We start from the raw sequence: 20,908 nt of genomic DNA on the forward strand, positions 1-20,908 counted from the left end.
TGCAGACCTATTTGTTCACAGTTGATGTGTGTGTGTGTGTGTGTGTGTGTGTGTGTTTGAAGAAAGTACAACTCAATTTGCAACTGAATGAAAGGGAGAAAGATAACTATTGATATTTATTATAAAGATATGACTTGATAGCTCTGAAAATCATGAGAGTTTTAAGTAAAAGAATCAGAATTGAAAACGGAAATCTTTTTCTCAGGCTTTGTAATTTGTAAATAAAATTATTGTAGAAGAACCTTGATTTTATCTGTCAAATTACAGTGATAATAAAAAACATTTCTTGAGTGTTTATAAAGAAATTAAATAATATAAATGAACATATTTTGCATAGTAAGAAGTGAAATTAATATTTTAACATAAAAGACAACAACTTGTATAGTCTATAAAACACTTCATGATTTTGTTTTTGATAATTTCCATTACTCTACCTTCAACTTATACCATACTAATAACTTCAACTCACTCATATCCTTCAAACACACTCAGCACTTTTCTGTCTCAGGGCCTTTGTACATACTATTCCTTAATCCTGAAATGTTCTTGTACCCCCTTTGTTGGCTTAATTTCATTCAGATCTCTGTTCAAATATTACTTCATATGCTTTACTACAAAGCTTATCAAGACAGTACCTACTTCTTCACTTTGATTTCATTTTATTCCACTTTATTATATTTTCCAGAACTCACACCTACCTGGTATCATATAATATTTACTTTATTGTCAGTCTCATTCTTTACAACTCAACTCCAAGAAAATGGAGATTTCACCTGACTTTCTCGATACTGTTACCTCAGCAACCAGAACAATTATCTGTGTACAATAGTTGCTTAATAAATCATACAATACATGTGTGAATCAATGAATATTTCATTATATCCTTACATGTAGCAATTCACAAAGCAGGTTAAATAATCATCTGATTTAATCATGATAACAGGCCTCTTAATATTTTTATTTTATAAATGAAGAAAATAGAGACCTGACAATATACAGTAGTTTGCCCAAGGTAAACACTGCATTGCTAGAAACAAAGCTGTCTAGTTCAAAAATTTATGCTCTCAATCATGGCTACATAGTTGATGTATTTAGCCATTTTTATATTAACAGATTTTTGATATTACTGCTACAAAATACATTAAATTTACTATCAAAAGCACATTTATGTAAGTTAAATTGATCCCCCACAGAAATGATTGCATTCATTAGCTAAAAAATAAATGGCCCAAATTTCAAAATACAAAAAAACAAACAAACAACAAACAAAACCCCCCAGCATTTGAAAACAGTTGAGAATAAGAATTGAACGAAGGTAATTTGTTTTCACAGGTGGTCAACCTATAACTTACCTCCAGGTGACCAGCTATTGCAGCAATATGCAGGGCAGTGAGGCCACCATACCCAACCTGCTGTATGTCAGCTCCACTGTGAAGTAGGGAAGTGATCAATTCAGCACTATCCTGTAAGGAAACACATCTTTAGTGTGACTTTTCTACTAACAGCAGATTTGAACGATGTGCAACAGGATGTATTGATTCTCTGACTGTCAGCCAGTTTAGGTGCTCACAGAAGACTCAAGTGTGATTTCTGGCAGAAGAGCACATGAGAGAGCAGAGAGAAGATCTCAAATGATTGAAATGTAGGGACAAATGACAGGGGCATTCAGTTACAATCAATCCTCTACTATTTGACCATGGAACGCAGAAAGGACATTTACCTATGGTGAAGCTCTTGCTAACTCAACTAAATCTTACATGTAGGTCACTCCAATAAACAGAATTTCTCCAGCAACTGTAGTATTGAACTGACTACAGTGGACTCCTACTTCATGGTAGTTCAGTAATTGCTTCTTCTCTAATACATTTGTGTCATGAAGCTGGTACATAATTAATGACACAGTGTCATGGGCCCTATCATTATTAATCAGTAGTGTCTTTCTTAACTTGACTCATTTAAACAGTGAAAATGTTTGACACATTATTTAAGCCTTAAGTTAGAATGATTTACTTAATGACCAAAATGATCCTTACTTTCTTCATTCTATTATTTACATTGTATTTCTATTCAGAAACATGGAACTTCCTTAGAATATTAGTAGCAATTAACATTAATTGAAAGTTTTATTATTTAATCATTCATATGCATGAACTGATATCAACCTAACACATGGTATAATTTCAAAAATAGCTGCTGATAAAAAAATCAAATACTTCTCAAAAAAAACACTATGAACACTTATGATTATAAGCTTCATTTTATAAGTCAGAACACTCAAAAAAAAAAAATCATGTGGAAGTTCACATTTTCACAAAGCTCCAGATTTGGAAGGGAATGCAAAGATGTTCATGTTTAATGCTCTCCCTCAAAGTAAGAATTCAAAATATAACTTCTATAATATTTGACATATTGATATCTCAAACACATCCAATGTGATAAGAGCCAGGAGTTTTCAGAATAGGCCATTATATTTATGCATATACATAAAATTTCAAATACTTTGGTTATGAAAAACATTCAAAAACAATTAATGCTCTATATATAATGAAAGTCTAAAATTTATAAAAAATTGAAAAAACTTTGGTAAAACACCTCAAAGAGCAAAACATAGTTTCCAAAACTTCAACTCCATCTACCTGCATTAGGAAGAAAGTTAAATAAAGATTTCTGTTTTACTGTTCCATTGGCTCCTTCTGCTCAGTCTATAAACTTCAAACTTTATCCATTCTAAAAAAAAAACCACCATTTTTTCCACTGAAACTAAGATAATTTTATCTCTATCTTTGCCTTCATTTTCCAAGCTTCTAGAAAAAAAAATTATTGACACTCAGTGCTGACAGCTCTGATTTTGTTTCCTTAGTAATTTCTATACACTCAAATCTTGCATAAATCTCACTAAGTTAACCATACTCTTTAAACATCAAAACTTGCTTTTTCTCATACTATATTAAGAAATATTTAGTGTTCCTTTTTCATTGCCTCATTTTATCAAGAGGAATCACCATGACTGTTTCTTTCACCTGAATCCTAAGGATCTCAACCATTCTACCAAATCTAATGTCAGTCATCTTCCTTACAGTGAAAAACATCTCCCCTTGAAATCCCTGTCTTTTCTGCTCTTCTAAAACTCACATTTCTGTTTTTTTCCACTTGCCTCCTCTTTGTTTTTAACTGTCTCCAAAAAGAAAGTGATTTGGAAGTTTAGCTCTAAGCTACTTTATCATTCTCCATGCTAATTTTCATAATCCTTGTAAGTTCTGATAACTTCATCTTTTTTCCTGTATTCTTTGTCCAATCCAAGCCCCATATATTTTGCTAACCATTGGCATCTTAAATTAAAAATTACTGAGGTAAATATCATTCATAATTTTCTCAGTATTATTTGTCATCTCCTAGCAATCCTTATTTATATTAAAAGCAATTTATTATTCCAAATGACCTAGATTCTTTCAAATCAGCTTCAAAATTCTGCTAGTTTTAACTCAGTTACTTCTGACATTTCTTCTCCTCATTTCCATCACCTTCCATTTTATAAAGTCTCCTAATCAATCTTCTTAACTAAGCCTTTCTCATCGCAGTTCATTCTCCACAGGCACCGATAAATTTTCTTATACACAGTATTTATTATGTCACTCATGTTTTCAATAAACTTTTCATACACTCTACAAATATTTATTGAGAATATATGACTGTAAAACATTGCTCTGAAAAATGGGGGCACTGCAGTTAGGCAGTTACAATTCCTGCTTTCATGGAGCTCACATTTTCCTGTATGTATGAGAGAAGAACAAGAAAATAATTATGTTTTAATTATTATACACAGTATATATATATGTATATATATATAATATAGTAATATCATAAAGCTCAAAAGCTAAGAGATAAAATAGGCAAGTGACAAGGTGACTATGAGGCTACTTTAAATTGAGCAGTCATGGGAAACTACATTGTGCTGGTGACCTTTGAGATAAATGATAAACACCAAAAAGGATCTCTTACTGCTGAGAGCTCTGGTACCATTTTCTTAGTATTGTCAAGCTATCTTGCATAAATCACAACTGAGTTCACCACACTTACTAAATATTGAATGTAGTATTTTCTAACACTATCCCTTCTTATGATGGCATATTTATTCTCTCATGTTATTTCCATATATATTTTATTTTCCTATACCTCTCCTATTCTCTCCCCAACCCACAATTATGAGGGCAAAGAATAACTATTGCAAAAGTTGTAAGACAAAAAGTTATATATTTGAAGGTCAGTATTGAGTTAAAGAAAAAAAGAAGGGAGAAGTGATGTTTAAGATAAGAACAAGGTTGTTTGATCTTGGGTCTTGTAAGTCTTGGTATTTAGCATTTGGATTATTTCCAGATGCAAAAGATAACAGTATAAACACATGATGGTAACATCAGCAATAATCAGGATTAAGTAGATTCTGAGGTAGAATTAAATTGTTTTGTTTTTTTTACTTGTAAAGTTTGACCTACTTACAATGCAGGGATAAGACTGTGGACACGGGAGTTACCCTTTCTAGTAAGAATTCCAACTTTACTTATGACTGGGTGACTGGGCCAAGTTACATAACCTTTTTGTACTCATTTTCTTGGTTCTATAAAAGGAATTCACAATTCAACTGATGTGATTACATATATATTACATGTATAATATATATATATATATATTAAATATTATGGCACTAAAAAGGCAGCCAGCACGAGAACACTCAATAAAACTCATCAACATTGGGCACAGAAATCTGGGACTTAGTATAATTCTAAATGGAAATCTGTAAATAAGATAATGACTCCTCTAACTCCTCCCCACATTTCTTATTACCTCCTCCCTACAACTTCACTTCCTCTGCTTCACTAGTTACCCACTAAAACAAAGGAGTAAAACACAGAAAAATCTCTGAACCAGTACTGAGGGTTAGGAAATGTCTACTAGTTCAGTAGTTAATGGGTGACAGAGCTAAGAATTTCTTGTTTAAAGAATTTTCTCTCACCAATAACTTACAAATTTGAATGGTGAGGGTTAAAATAGTGAATTGGCTTTGAAATAGGTAGGAAATATATCACCTCAAGCATTTTCCCCTACAGATAACAAAGCATTAAAATTCAGGGAAATAGAGGGGTATTTTTAAAAATAAAATTATTATTTTAAATAGAGGGGAAATAAGATTTTGAGCAAATGTGAAAGTTAAAAACACAATATTATACAAAATAGAGAGATGCTCATAACATATAAAACTAATAAGTAGTTTATTAATTTCATAAAGAACTCAAAATCAGTAGAAAGATGGATACCCTTTAATTCAACAAGTATTAATAAATATCTACCTATGACAAGCACCTTACTTTGGTAAATTAAAATAAATTACATGTAAATCATGGAGTGTATGAAATATTTATCTATCAGGCAGATTCTAGTAAACAGACATCCATCCTTTGCTCAGTTGTCATTGTATTTTCTCCCAATTTAGTCAAAATTTAAGGAATTTAAGAGGAAATATTCCTTCAGAATAGGCAAATGGTGAGGCAAAAGTTGTAAGTACTAAGTTACCATTCCACACTTCAGCTATATTTCTCATGTTTGACCTATTATAATATTTACTGAATATTATAAAAGATCTTTTATCCTATTAAAATATGCTAAAAAGAATATAGCAAAACAATCATTGCTACTTATAAATTGCTTACTATTAGTTATACATCAAGTAAAACGTTTTATCTACATAACTTCTTCACATTTCACAACTTATCTATGAGAAAAAAATCATTCCTATTTTATAGCTGATGTCAGGCTCAAGGAATTCAAAGTACTTCATGAACCTTAAGGAGTATGTAAGTGTTGAAGTTAGATGCAAACTCAGATCTAACTCCAAAATCCCCAATTCATTTCTGACTATCCATAGTGCCTTAGCTGGTTTTGGCTTGGTTCCAATCTCAAAGAAAATCTTGAGAGGATATACTTTGTGTTATGTATTTTGTTGTATTTAATTGACAAGTTCTCCCCCGCTCTATAAGAATATTGTGTCCTAATAGAATAATTTTGAAAGTGAGCAATACATCTGAAGAGATGTGATCCTATACTTCTGAATCACAAACCAAATTACTTCAATAAAAATAAATAAAATCAGCAATACAGTGCATGCCTACTAAAAAGGATATTCACATAAAATATAAACAGAAAGTTGGCGGTGAAAGGACTTAACCATTCCACTAAATGTGACACTCTCTAATACCCTTTTCATTTTGCTCTTGAGTGCCCATTGATCTGTTAGAGATTTCAGGAAGTCTGTATTGTGGTCTGACAGCTCCTCCTGACCTGTCCTTCTTTCTTTCTTGTCCTTTCATAGGTGTCGCTTCCACATAAATCTCCTGTATTCTGAAATCCCTCTCACAATCTACTTTTCAAGAACTCAACTGACAGGCCCGATATAAAACGTTCCCACTAAAATTGAAATTGAACTGGGATTAGAATTTGAATCTTATGTTTTTCTTGACACATCATGTCACCCTCCACCCTCAGCTATGCTATGCTCTCAATTATTTGCCTTTTGTATGTAAGAACTGACCATGTGCCCTGCTCCTATAAAGGAAAAAAAAATGATCAAGTATTTGCTATATCTGTCTTACAAAGGTATAATGAGGATCCAATAACATAATGGGTAAATGTTTATAAACATAAGTGTAATTTTATCTATATTAAATGATTCACCCCCAAGATCGGTAACTCTCTGAGAATATTCACCTTATGACTTAGTCTATCCTGTCCCTATAGATGTTTAACCTCAATAAAATACCTAAATTTTCTCATCTATAAAATTTCAGAGTTGATCTAATCTGTTTTTCTATAATATCCTACCCTCCTGTAATTGTCTAACATTCCCTGTATTGTCACATCAAGATGCAAGACAGAGCTGACTTTGCTTTGGAAAGAAGGCTGAGCTTCTGTGTGTGTTGGGATGGGGGCATGGAGGGGTGAAGATATATATATCTAGATCTATATATCTATATAGATATATATGCATATATATAAAACATGTTTATATGAGTAGTTTTTCTTCATTAACCCAATTTACTCAGCGTTAATAATTGATACCATCTGTTGATAACAAAAAAGTAATAAAAATGGTTTTGTAGTCTTTAAAGAATATTAAGGTTTCTTCTAGGACAAAGAGCTATGCGGGACCACAGTATGAAATGTATTCAGTTCCAGGCATTAAAATTTAATGAATGAGAGCTGTCTCATATGTCATAGACATCTCCAATAAAGGGTTCCATTAATCAGCATAAAAATAACTGCTCATAAAAGTTCATACCTACACGTCTCCTGTTGAAATAATTCTGAATTTATCTTCACAAAAGTTATCAATTATTAAAGGTTTCACTGAGATGGAAATACTTGCATTTTGTTTGAAATTTTGAGAAAAGAAAGAAAAAAAGAGAAGGAGCGATCTCTTAGACTGAGTAGCTGTAGTTTCCAGGGTCTTACCTCCAAATCTGCTTTTGACCTAATTTTTTCTCATTGCTTCTACTGATCCTTCTTTTCCTATTTTCTAGTTTCCTGTAATAACTTTCTTCCTGTGGGCTACTTCCAATTGGCTTTTTTTTTTTTTAAAGATTTATTGATTGATTGATACAAGCACTGGGTACAGTCAGAAGTGTGGAAGGGTGAGAGAATTCACCAGAGCCAGAGCAGGCAGCAGAGTAGGCAGATGGACCGAAGTACACTGCTGAGGGGAGCAGTGGGCAGCAGGAGAGGTCTGCGCGCCATGTGGTACTCTCGCCGGGCAGCCAGGGATCGAACCGGCACTGCACAGGCTGTGGGCAGCCTCGCAACCCAGCGCTCAACCGCTGCACCACCAAGGAGGCCCTTCCAATTGGCTTTTGAATATACTTGTCTTCTTGCTCAATAATATAGTAATGATTTAATAGGGAGGGACTAATCAGAATTGGCAGTTTGGGGAAATGCAAGCACAAACTTTGAAAAGATAAGTTTTATGTTACATTTTCCTTAATATCTTTACTTACATTTTATTTATTTTTAAATTAAAAAGACGTTTACACAGAGTGAATTTTCTTATGGATAAGACTTTAAAAAGACTGAAAAGTACTTTGTAGAGAACTTCCTGTGATTCTGCCACTCACCCCTCAAGATAATGCTCAATCTCTCACCTTTTGAAGGTGAAATTAATATCCACTGCCTCCATTTTCCTAACTCCATGTATTTGCAACCTGTTTTGTATTTTCTTTCTATAAAGTCACTTAGACATCTATTGAAGAGATATCTGACAATTTCTTAATTCTAATGACTAAGGTAGGACAATATTATATTGAATGCTAACATGATTCTTTGTACCTTAAAGTACTTCTTCCTAGATATCACAGAATTTTAACCTCATTCATTTATTTATGTAACACATATTTATTGGTGAATGCATACCAGGAATTGTTCTGAGAGCTCAAAGAATCTGATAATAAACAATTTAGATCTATTTCTTGCCTCAGTAATACTATACCATAACAAATATTGGAAAAGAATATGTAAAAACTAGAATTCTGATACATCATGATAGGAATGTAAAATGATTTAGCCATTTTGGTAAAGAGTTTGGCAGTCTCGGGCCTCCCCGGTGGCGCAGCGGTTGAGCGCTGGGTTGCGAAGCTGCCCACAGCCTCTGCAGCACTGGTTCCATCCACAGCTGCTCCCCAGCCACCAGAGGAGGGTCCCACATGGTGCGCAGACCTCTCCTGCCGCCCGCTGCTCCCCTCAGCAGTGTTCTTGGGTCCTTCTGCCTGTTCTGCTCCCCGCTCTGGCTCTGGTGAAGTCTCTCACCCTCCCGCAATTCTGACTGTACCCAGTGCTTGTATAAACAAACAAACAAACAAATAAATAAATAAATAATCTTTAAAAAAAAAGTTTGGCAGTCTCTTATAAAGTTAAATATGTAGTTATGATATGCCCCATCAATTCCACTCCTAGGTATTACCCAAGAGAAATAAAAATATGTTCAAACAGAGATTTGTATATGAATGTTAATAGCAACATTATTTATAATAGTCAATATCTGGAAGCAACCTATGCATCCTTCAACAAATGAATGTTTAAACAAATTGTATTTAATGGAATATAATTCCACAATAACAATAAATTATTAAACACATAACAGCAGTTTATTTTCAATAGCATTATGATAAATAGGGGAAACATTATATGAAAGAAAACACACCTAATGGAATATATGCATATAATAGTCTAGAAAAGAGAAAATTATTGTGATAGAAAAAGTTATCAGTGATATTCAATATTCAAAGGTAAAGGTGGGATGGAGGAAATTACTGACTGCAAAAGTTTGTAAGGGAACTTTTGTGTATGATAGAAAAGTCCTACAACATGATTGGGATAATGTTTTATGATGACATACATTTTAAAAGCCCCCTCAAATTATACTCTTAATAAATATCACACCTCAATAAATCTCACCCTTATAAAATCAAACAACTAAAAAAGGAAAATGATGAGTGAGAACCATCCACAAGGCATTATAAAATTGGCTGTCTTCTCCATTTTAACTAATGACAACTGAGATGCTTCTGTTGGTTAAAAAAATAATCCTAAGGCAGGCTGAGCATGCCAGGGTGTCTAACTGAAATAGCTGCTGATGTGGCTAATAAAAAGATGTGAAAATTGTATTATTCATTTTGTGAGTGTTAAGACCAAATAACTGTTCCCTATGCATCTAAATATTGAGAGTAACTTCTTCAGATTAAAGTTTATAAGGACAAAGAAATAAAAATGTCTGAACTGGATTGAATCCTAAATTAGAAAAATATAAAGTTATAAATTACTGAGACAACTAAGCATATTTGAATTTGGACTATAGATTAAAATAAAAGTAATATATACATTTTAAATTCTCTGATTTTGATAATTGTCTTGAGATAAGTTAATTTCCTTTATCTTAGGAAAGGAAAACTATTTAGTGGCAATAGGCCTTGATGTTGTCTTCAATTTACTTTCAAATGGTTCACACACACACACAAGAAGAAAGTATATAGAGATAGGGGCCTTTTTGGTGGCGCAGCGGTTGAGCGCTGGGCTGCGAAGCTGCCCGCAGCCTCTGCAGCGCCAGTTCGATCCCCGGCCAACAGGCGAGGGTCCCAAATGGCGTGCAGACCTCTCCTGCCGCCCGCTGCTCCCCTCAGCAGTGTATTTCATCAGCCTGCCTGCTCTGTTCCCTGCTCTGTCTCCTCTGGTGAATTCTCTCACCCTCCCGCGCTTCTGACTGTACACAGTGCTTTTATGTATGTATGTATGTATGTATAAATAAATAAATAAATAAATAAATAAGAAATTGTATAAAGATAGAACAAAACAAATAATTAGAACATATGGATAAGCTATACATAGGACTTTTGAATATATTCTGGTAATTTTTTTTGTTTAAAATAATACTACACTCAAACATATGGGGAGCAGAAACTGGAATTTAAAGTTAAGTAAATACTGTAGTTGTTCAGGGAAGGGATAATTAGAACTAATTTAATGCAATGATAATTTGAATAGCTGCTTCATATATTGTTTAAACTTTGTGTTTAAAGTAGAATGGTAAATTCAATTTTTTTTTTGCCTTTGTTAAGGAGTCAGTAGAGTAATCATGCATTTTATTATGGTATTCCAAGAAATTCTGCCCACTTTGTGTCCTATAATCCTTAATGTATTTAAACTTACTACAATAAATGTTATAGTCCATACAGTCTGTAAAATATAAGAAAACAAAAGAGATAGGGCAAAGGAAACTGAAAGAATGGAAATTTTGTTCTGTTTATCCATTGTTTTGATATTAACAGAGATGGGAAAAATATATTCTCTAAAGACTGTAGCACTAAATCTTTAGAGTCCATTGGTAGGGCTGTGTCGTGATAAGACTTGGGGAAATGAAAACATATAGAAAGAATATCTCTTCATAGTTTCTCACATTGCTTTGACTATTCACCAGTTTCCTATTCCTGAGGGCTCTTCTACTCTCACTTCTTACCATTCTGTAGAAAAACCAGCATCAGACACTGTTTCCTACATGCTAAACTCTGCTTCCCTGCAAGTTTCACAGGATAACAGTAGGTATTAAAGAAAATTTAGCACTTAAGTGAAACTTTCTCCCAGAAGAAATCAGAAGAATTGACTAGGCAATGACTGAGCATGAAAAAGAATAAGCATTTGCACCATGAATACAGAAATATGTAAATCTGAATCATGCGAAAATATGGTGCTCCTCCCCCACAGTGCTAACTATCTGGGAGGGATGCTGTGCAAAGTGATCTGGATGTGAGCATACATTCCCCCCCCCAACACACACATCTGTACATACAAAGCTAAAATAAAATCTATCACAGATGCACATTAAAATGCAAAGAACAAAATATGCAGTACCACAGTGACAGCCTGGCAGTATGAGCCAATTGTATTTGATTTTAATCAAATTTATTCTAATATTTACTAGAGATCTAATCTTTAGTTTCCTCTTCTGTAAAATAAACCCCAATATTCACCTCAATAAGTTATTTTAATGGTTAAAGAAGTAAATATGTAAAATCCAGTGTGATCTTAAGGTCATAAATACAGATTAAGTAGAAACTTGTGATTAGAGGATGAATAATTTACATATTTAATTTATATATCATATAAATTTATATTTATGATACTCTCAACACTGACCTTTAAGTTTGGGATTTATCCCCAATCCTGTATATCCCAGTTTTTCCAATCACTTATATTTACTTTCTTATCAGATAGTGAGATTAGGCTGGAACCAGGACTGAAGTATGGAAACAAACAACTGAAGCAAAGATTGGAGAAGTAAAACAAGAAAACTCCAGGGAACTCCAGAGATTTCTTTTCCTTATTATCAAGGAAAACACAGAGATAAAGAATGCAACTCAATGTCCTCACATTTTCAAATGCAAATTCATCTTCTGCCATAGGCAGCTGGGTCTCCTTTTAAGGAGCTCTCCTAAGGGAACTGGACTGCTAGATCTTATGTCCAGTCAATCACTAGCTAACCATGTAACCTTGATAATAATAATAGTATTCACTCATGGGGGTAGGGTAAATGGTTTTCAGGCTTTTCTGCCCTCCCACCTTTAGGATTGCCCTGCCTGATGGGGCACCTGCAGTTGTTACATTGTTGTGTTGTTTACTTCTGTGTGCCATGGGAGGAGTATTGAGATAGTCCCCAAGAGAAGCAGAGGCAGGAAAGAAGTAGGAAAGAGAAGGAGAGAAAGAAAGCTAGGAGAGAGAGAGAGAAGCCCAGAGTGAAAACTTGAACGTGGCTTGGAGGCCTGTCAGCCTCCTGCTCCCCCCCCCCCCACCCCTGACTGCCATGTGCCTGGTACTGCACTACATGTAAAGCTCAATAAAAGCCTGAGAAAGCCACGGAGGGCTCCAAGACTCTCCTTTACCCATCTGCAGGATCATAGATAACCTGTTCTGTGCCCATCCTGGCACTACAGGGAGCCTTAAGAGAATTAAATGATAGTTCATTAAAAAGATTATGCACCTGGTATATGGATGATACCTGCCTAATAAAGAGAAAGAAGTTGATGCACTAATACAAAATTCTAGTAATGCTGAATGTTTTCTATGATTTCCAATTCATAGGGGAAAAAAGAGGAAGAAGCCTAAAGATATATCATCCTTGGTTCTAATACATTGTTGTACATTGTGACAAAAATGTACCTTGTAAACTGCCACGTGCAATGCAGTAAATCCATTTCTTGTGAGTCGAGATGGGCGGAGCCCTTTTAACATAAGGGTTCGAATGTGTGACTTGTTGCCTTGAAAAGAAAAGTGAAAAAAGGTTACATTGTTTTGGAGATAAGATAGATGGCTTTAAAATCTCTCTTTGACTCACTGTTAAATGTCACACTGATGTATGACAATGTCAAACTTCTTTTTGACAGGTCATTTGTTAAATTTTCTAATAATTGACGGTCTTACTACTGAACATTTCTTTTACATTTTCAGAACTTTATATCAATGCTGTGTAGTCTAATACATTTGTTGTCCTTTCTTAATTTATTGCTCTAATCATCAGATGTTTTCCAAACACAAAAATATTCTTCTCAGTCAACTGTTAGTGAAAAAGCTTTCATAAAAATCTATTTGTAGAGGACTCCTGAGAAGAACATCATCAGCAGAAGAATTTATTTAGATCAAGGAATATGGAACATATGATTCAGGTTAAGAAGGCATGTTTCGGGCACCTGTTAGTGCAAGGGGTTAGTTAAGAGGCAACCTATGAAGCTATCCACAGCCACTGCAGCACGAGTTCGATGCCTGGCCAGCGAGCAACCCACATGGCACAGCAGACCTCTTCTGTCTCACCCACTACTCCCCTCAACAGTGTAATTCAGTAGATTTGTCTGTGCTATTCACCACTCTGTCTCTGGTGAATCCTCTCATGGCACCTAACCCCCACGTCTGGCCTATATCCCAGTTCTTGTATGTATAAATAAATAAATCTTTAAAAAAAAAAAAGAAGGTATGTTTCAATTTAGGAGGAAGATCTGTTAAATAAAATTAACTTAGTTCATTTGGGAGGAATGTTTACAGGATATAGTTAGAGTTGATATTTAGACAACAGTATTCTATTTTAAAAGCTGATTTCAATGAATACTACTTTGTATACACAAAATGAAGATTAACCATTCATTAATTCAATAAACGATTGAAGATTTACTATATGCCAGGGATGATCTTAGGTGCTGGGGATACATTAATGAACAAAATAAGAGCCAAATTAAACTCTCAATCTTACTTTGATCAGTCTTTACTTTGAGATTTTTATCTTTGGCATTTATTACCTTCTGTGTATCTTACTGCAGATTGTGAAGCAATTGCTTGATGATATTTTGGGGAATGCGTAAAGTGCTTCTGAATTTAACCTAATCCCTACTGGCATACTCAATACTGAAAAATGTGTTTTGATTTTCAAGCAAACTAAGTGACTTGGTTCAGGTTAGAAGCACAATGAGACTTAAATTCAGAGCTAAATCAATTGGAATATCAGCTAGTAGTTACAGCTTCAGCTGAAGGTTATCAGAGTTCTAGGGGCAAAGCACAAGAGAAAATTGAGCATGAATAGAATTCTCTTGTAGACTGTTAAACAGTTCAAATCACTGACTACATATACATATAACTAGTTTATAAAATATTGAGTTTAAAGCACTCACCTCCACAAATGCAACATAAATGAAGTAGAGACAGCCCATTTTCTGTCCTGTAATTTAAATTTACTTTACTGAAGGCATCATCAGAGCTGAAAAATAAAAATTTACCAATGATCAAAAACTTCATCTTTTAGGTATTTTCCCTTGATTTAAAAAATTGTAAAAGAAAATCCTATCACAATAAATTCAGAAATACATTTTTCTAAGATTCTTTGTACCTAGGAAAAGAATTCTGAATATCTCTATATGAAGTATAATTAAAATTGAGAGAAAATAATATTGAAATTTCAATAGATCAAGTTTAAATTAAAGGCTAAGCACAATTCTCTTTCCTATGTATAATCTGAACTTTTCAGGGGAATTAAATTTTATTTATAAATAGAAAACATGGACATTTGATAGAATTATTTCTTTCACATTCCAAATTTCACATCATATTTATAGAGAAATTAAAGAAGTTATCTTCAAAGTAAAAATAAAATGTAGCACTTGGTAAGGAATTGGAGTAAGGAATACAATACCAATGTTTTACAAATTCTGCCTGAAGCAACATTTCCTTGTGCTCTGACTGGGTCAAATTTCAAAGAGAAAGAGGGTCTAAACTCTGATAGGATACTATGATACTGTCCCAGGTGAGGAGTAGTGTCAGTGATTCAATTAATGAAATCCTTGGCTTGACTGAACAGAGACCATTGCCTCAGGAGGCTCCTAAAAAATCATAGGTAACCTTTGAAAAGGAATGTAAAGCTAAAATCCTTGACCTCTTAAGGTCATCAGTACTCCCAGGACATTTTTCAGTAGAAATGACATCAGATGCTTGGCCTCCCAGGTCAATTCAAGCTGCCTCCTGCCTATTTAAATCTCCAGCAGCTTTAGTGATTGCATAGTCTTTGGTGAGTGAGCATTCCATACCATTTGTAAAGGACTTACACTTGAAAGTTAATATAAATTCAGAACACTATTATCAAGGTGCCAAGTTAAGAACTTCAAAAGCTACTGGAATTAAAAAAAAAAAAAAAAAAAAAAAAAAAGGCAAGGTGCTATTCCCCAGGGTGTTCCTGGAAAGACAGTCTCAAAAATAGGGATGTTGTATGATCTCAGTGAGAAGCTTTCATGAGCAATGGCAAATCCAGTGTTTTCTTTTTTCATAGACGCTTTTTTTTTTCATAGACAGAAATTTTCCGCCCTCCTAACCCTTTTTTCTTTCTATTTTCAGCTTCCCAGCAGTAAAGACCATAGATATGCTTACTCATTTGTGAAAACTCAACTCATTTTGGAATGTGGTATGTAAAAGTACAATAGACTCCAAGTAGTTATTTTATATGTTGATAATATAAAATAAGAAGTCATCCTGGATTTCATGAGAAATAGCTAAGAATTTAACTCCTATCTGCATTGCTCCCAGCTCAGCGAATGATGCACAAAGAAATTATTTCCAATGAATATATTGCTATTTTAAATGTCTACCCAAAATGAGCCTAATTCTAAGTAGTATGCCTATTTTATGCAGTAACCTCACAAAATAACATGGTTCTCAGAAGTGTGTGGCCTTTGCCTGAGCCAGGCCTCTAAACTCTCAAAACTAATTGTATTATATATGTCTTGGGGAAATTAAACTAAAAAGATAGAAGGAAAACGTGCACTCAGCAGGAAAGGAAACACTTTCTTAGAAGTTAACTATAATGAATTTAATAGCAAACACTGAAAGGAAAAAAACTTGAGAGCCCCTCTGTGGCAATAAATCTTGAGAAAATTAGTTTTTCCATGTAGATCTCTAATATTACTTAACAATATTTGCCATATTTTGATTTTTCAAAATGGGAAAAATCATTTTGAGCAGTGTAGTTAAGCTTTAAAAGCGTGATTCTTGTGTTTACACTAGATTTAAATCTTATTCTGTTTCTACCTTTTAAGTAGTGTTTTCTCCCCCTAATTTGGGTAAGTTACTAAACTCTTTAAACCTCAATTTAAAATATATAATATATATAACATGTCATTTATAGAACAAATGAGGTTATATGCTTACTATAGTATCTGGCACATGATATGTTATTAGTAAGGAATAGTTATTTTGTAATTATTGCTATTCCTATCAACTTAATTGTGAATGTACAACTTTCCTTTAGTAGTTGCATGGCAGGTCTTGCTCCTCAATGTTTAGAACAGGCTTTCCCAAGAGTTTATTTGATATAAGAACTATTTTTAGTTGAAATCAATCAAGGCCATGTACACTCGCAAGAAACTTTACCACTCCCTTAACTACCTAGATAAATGTTAATTGCAGGGTAAGGATTATTATCAGAAATATCTATATGAAAAGCATCTATATGGCAAGGCAAAATCTTACTACAAAGCATCAGTTCTTTGCCGTGTGAGTTACACTCACATCCTATGAGTTACCCTCCAATTTCCTTGAAGTCCCAGACCTCTGTCCTATTCCATTTTGCAAGTCCTTCCTCAGATTTCCCATGTCTGTTTATGCTCCAGAATGAAGTTTAAATTTAGTTTTTCCTCCTACCACTTTTGTCAAAGGTCAATTTTATAATTCAACTGGTCCAAGTAAAACTCAGAGGTCAGTGGCAAATTCTCCCTTTACCCCAGCATAGTCTTATTCTTAGTATAATCTTAGCACAATTTTCAAAACAAGATTGATCTTCTTTATTCTCATATTTGACAACCAGTGAAATATACTGATTTTGACAATCATTTCATACACATTTTACGTTCCCATCTTGCTGGACTTCGTGAGCTGCTCAGTTTTGAACAAGGAACACTCTGTTGCCATATACTGAGTCAGTTATGGATGATCAACCCCAGTTTCACATTCAATGAGTTAATGTTGAATTAAAAGCCATCAATATAATCCACGTATTCAATTTTACTTATGTGACAATACACATTCATTTTTGTTTCTTTCTAAAAATAAAACAGTAGGCTTTAGTATTTTATATTTTCTGTTAATTAAGTGCTTACTTTCTTTGTAAAGCTAATCAGGGCATTAGGAATCATGACTAATGCTGCAGTTGCTTGTAGAATTCTATCTAATATGAATATTCCTGGGATGGTACATTTAAAGGATTCAGGAAATTTGTAAGTAGTTTTTCTCAAATAGACTGTTGAAAATAACCTGAAGTCAGTCAGAAAAAGACAAATACCAGCTGGTATCACATATATGGAATACAAAGACACCAAACAAAGGGTCAGATAAAGTCAAGCTAAGATGAATCTAGAAAGCTGACTATAGAACTGATGCTACCAGGCCTCCGCAGCACCGGTTCAATTCCCTGCTGGCCAGGGCACGGCAGACCTGTCCTGTCTTGCCCACTGTGCCCCTTGTGCCCACTTGCCCAGCAGTGCTTTCAGTCCATCTGCCTGTTCTGCTCCCCGCTTTGTCTCTGGTGAATACTCTCACCCTCCAGCGACTCTGGCTGGTGCCCCAGCTCTTGTATAAATAAAAATAAATATTAAAAAACAAAAAACAAAAAACCGATGCTACCAAAGAAAGGTTGGGGAGAGGCAAAAGCATGGAGGAGAAGGGTGAGGGAGGTAGACTATGGATGTGTATGTGGTAGGTGTGGTACAGTAACAATACCTGAATGAGGAGGTGTTCTAAAGCACAAATAATGATATAAGTCAATATTACCTCAATATTTAATAAATAAGGAAATAAAGAAAATAAGAAACATTAAAGAAAGCAAATAATCACAAAAAAAATAGAAAGAAGCAAGAAAGATCGAAAATAAACAACTTAATATTATACCTAAAGCAACTTGAAAATGTGACACTAATAAGACCTAAAGTGAATAGAAGGAAAGAAATAATGAATAATACAAGTGGAGATAAATAAGAGATGAAAAATAAAGCTTCTTTGAGAAGATAAACAAAACTGGTAAACCTTTACCTAACAAAATAAGCAACAAACCATGAATAAACAGAATTGGATATGGCAGAGGAGATATTACCATAGAGGGCATAAATATACAAAAGATCACAAGAGATTACTGTGAATAAGTATACACCTATAAATACAGTGACCTGGAACAAATGGAAAATTTTCTAGAACAATATAATTTACCAAGACTAACCAAGGAAGAAACAAAAGAGCTGAATAAACCAATCAGGATCCTAGAAATTGAAACAGTAATCAAAATTCCTCTACAAAATAAAAGGCCTGGGCCAGATGGCTTCATTTTATTAAACCTTTAAAGAAGAGTTTATTCCCATCTTGCTTAAATTATTTATAAAAATTGAAGAGATCATGTTCCCTAATAAATTTAGAATCAAAAATTACCATAATACCAAAAACAGATATAAATAGCACAAGAAAACTTAAAACCAATATCCCTGATGAACAGATGCAAATGTCTTCAAAACTATATTAGCAAATCAAATTCAACAATACATTACAAAGATTAAGCATCCTGATAAGTGGGATTTATCCCAGGAGAGCTAGGAATGTTTAATATATGTAAATCAACCAATGTAATACATTATGTTAACAAATGTAAAGATAAAAATCATGATAATGTCAATAGATAGAAAGAAAGCACTTGATAAGATCAGCATCCACTTATGATTTAAAAAAAATACAACCGCCAAACAAGATGGGACTATACAGAACCTACCTCAACATAACAAAGATATATATCATAAACCTGCAGCCTGTAATATACTTAATGGTGAAAACAGAAGCCTTCCTTTTAAGATCAGAAATGAGATAAGGATGTCCACTCTCCCCACTTCTATTTTATATAGTATTGGAAGTATTAACTAGAACAGTCAGAAAAACAGCAGGAAATAAAACCAGTCTTTAAAGAAGTGAACTATTATTATTTGTAGACAATATGAAATATACTGTATATAGAAAACCCTAAAGACTCTGCCAAAAAGCTATTAGAAATTATAAATAAGTATAGCAAAGTGTCATGTTATAAAATCAACATAACAAAAATTGGTTGTGTAACAGGGTGGTCTCCAGGAAAAGGGGAGGTGCCAGGTTTCCTACCCCACCCAAGGGAGGGTGGAGTTCAGCATGGAGAGAAGCTGGAAAGGAGACTGGAGAAGGAAGATGAAAGGACAGAGAGCAAGAAGGAGACCTGGAGGAGGCACATGGAGCAGGGAGACATGTGAAGAAGCTGCACCTGCTTCTTAGTCCTGGACTAGTAGAAACAGATGTGGGTGAGAGACCCATGGAGAGGTTAACAATGGCAGCTTTTATCTTTATTTTGGTTTTGCTCTTTTCCTCCCAGACTTATCTGGCTGTTTCTGACTCTTTTCTATGGATCCCTGCCAGAGGGTGCTTTGGGCTTTTTGGCGGGCTTTTGGGCCGTGCTTTGGGCCAACCCTGTTTGGCTGGACATTGGCCCACAAGAAGATAGGTAACATTGGGTACTTGATTTGGAAACTATATTCTTTGTCTTTTCTGAATTGCACACTAATTGTATTAAAGTTCCTTTCCATTATAGGTCTTATATGTTTTGTGTTGATGCAGCAGATGGCAGAACTTATTTAGAGCAGTCAAGTTTGGGGTTCTGGGGTGCCCCTCTCCCTTTCCAGTAACAGTAGCATATTTACATACAAACATGAACAAGAAGAAGAACAAATTAAGAAAATAATTCCATTCACAATCATTTCTAAAATAATTAGAAAGCCAGGAATTAATTTAACCATCAAAGAGAAGGACACATGCAATGGAAACTACAAAACACTATTATTAGGTCATGATAAGGTAATGGACATTCCATACTCATGGATGGTGTAAATCATTTCCATTCAAATGACTGTTCTGCTGTTCCATTATGCACCAAAAGTAGAATATAAATTTAATGCAAACCCCATCAAAGTACCAAAAATATTTTTCAAATAAATTGAACAAAAAAAAAAATTATTGAAATTTTAATGGAATCATAAAGGTTTTGAATAACAAAACAATCCTGTGAAAAAGGAAGAGAAGTGGAAGAACCATGTTACCTGACTTAATATTATAAAGCAACCATTATTGGGCCTCCCTGGTGGCACAAGGGGTTAAGCACTGCACTATGAAGCAATCCACAGCCTCTGCAGCACGAGTTCAATCCCCCAGTCTACCAGGGAGTAACCCACATGGCGCAGCAGACCTCTCCTCTCTCACCCGCTGCTCCCCTCAGCAGTGTCTTTCAGTCAGTCTGCCTGTTCTGTTCCCCGCTCTGTCTCTGGTGAGTCCTCTCACCCCCTGCATTTCTGGCCTGTACCCCAGCTCTTGTATGCATAAATAAATAAATCTTAAATAAATAAACAAATAAATAAATAAATAACTGGAGACTCAACACCTATGACAAGGAAAATAAAAGAAACAATACACAATTGGGAATACTTCAATTTAAAAGCTTTCACACAGTGAAAGAAAATATAAGTAGACAAAAACAAAGACATTCCACTTCTACTAATGCCAACAAAATGAAGGAACAAAAAATAGACTCCCACAATATAACAGTCAAGTATGACTTTAATAAAACAATTTTTATCTTAACTTTAATAACTGGAATATAGTTTCTGTTAAAATGAGAGTTACTTTGGGGGCTATTTTTGAATCCTAATTCTCATTTCCCATTAACTTCCAGTCAAATGTTTCTGTTTTGATAGATGCAATTAAAATATCAAGATTTTAAGGCAGCCATTCCTGGAGAGATATT

General features: G+C 34.3%; 1 protein-coding gene across 1 annotated transcript in view; it reads right to left on the reverse strand.

Annotated features, from left to right (window-relative positions):
• Window positions 1–20,908, reverse strand: part of LOC311177689 (serine/threonine-protein kinase TNNI3K) — a gene marked incomplete at both ends in the record, with an annotated part of 250,766 nt that overhangs the window by 221,727 nt on the left and 8,131 nt on the right. Inside the window, 3 exons of the mRNA XM_084243926.1 lie at window positions 1,353–1,463; window positions 12,745–12,842; window positions 14,241–14,326. Coding sequence (XP_084100052.1) covers window positions 1,353–1,463; window positions 12,745–12,842; window positions 14,241–14,326 — 295 coding nt within the window. The remainder of the gene's footprint in view (window positions 1–1,352; window positions 1,464–12,744; window positions 12,843–14,240; window positions 14,327–20,908) is intronic.

Source organism: Talpa europaea (genome assembly GCF_964194135.1).
Source record: "Talpa europaea genome assembly, chromosome: 9".
Classification (NCBI taxonomy): Eukaryota; Metazoa; Chordata; class Mammalia; order Eulipotyphla; family Talpidae; genus Talpa; species Talpa europaea.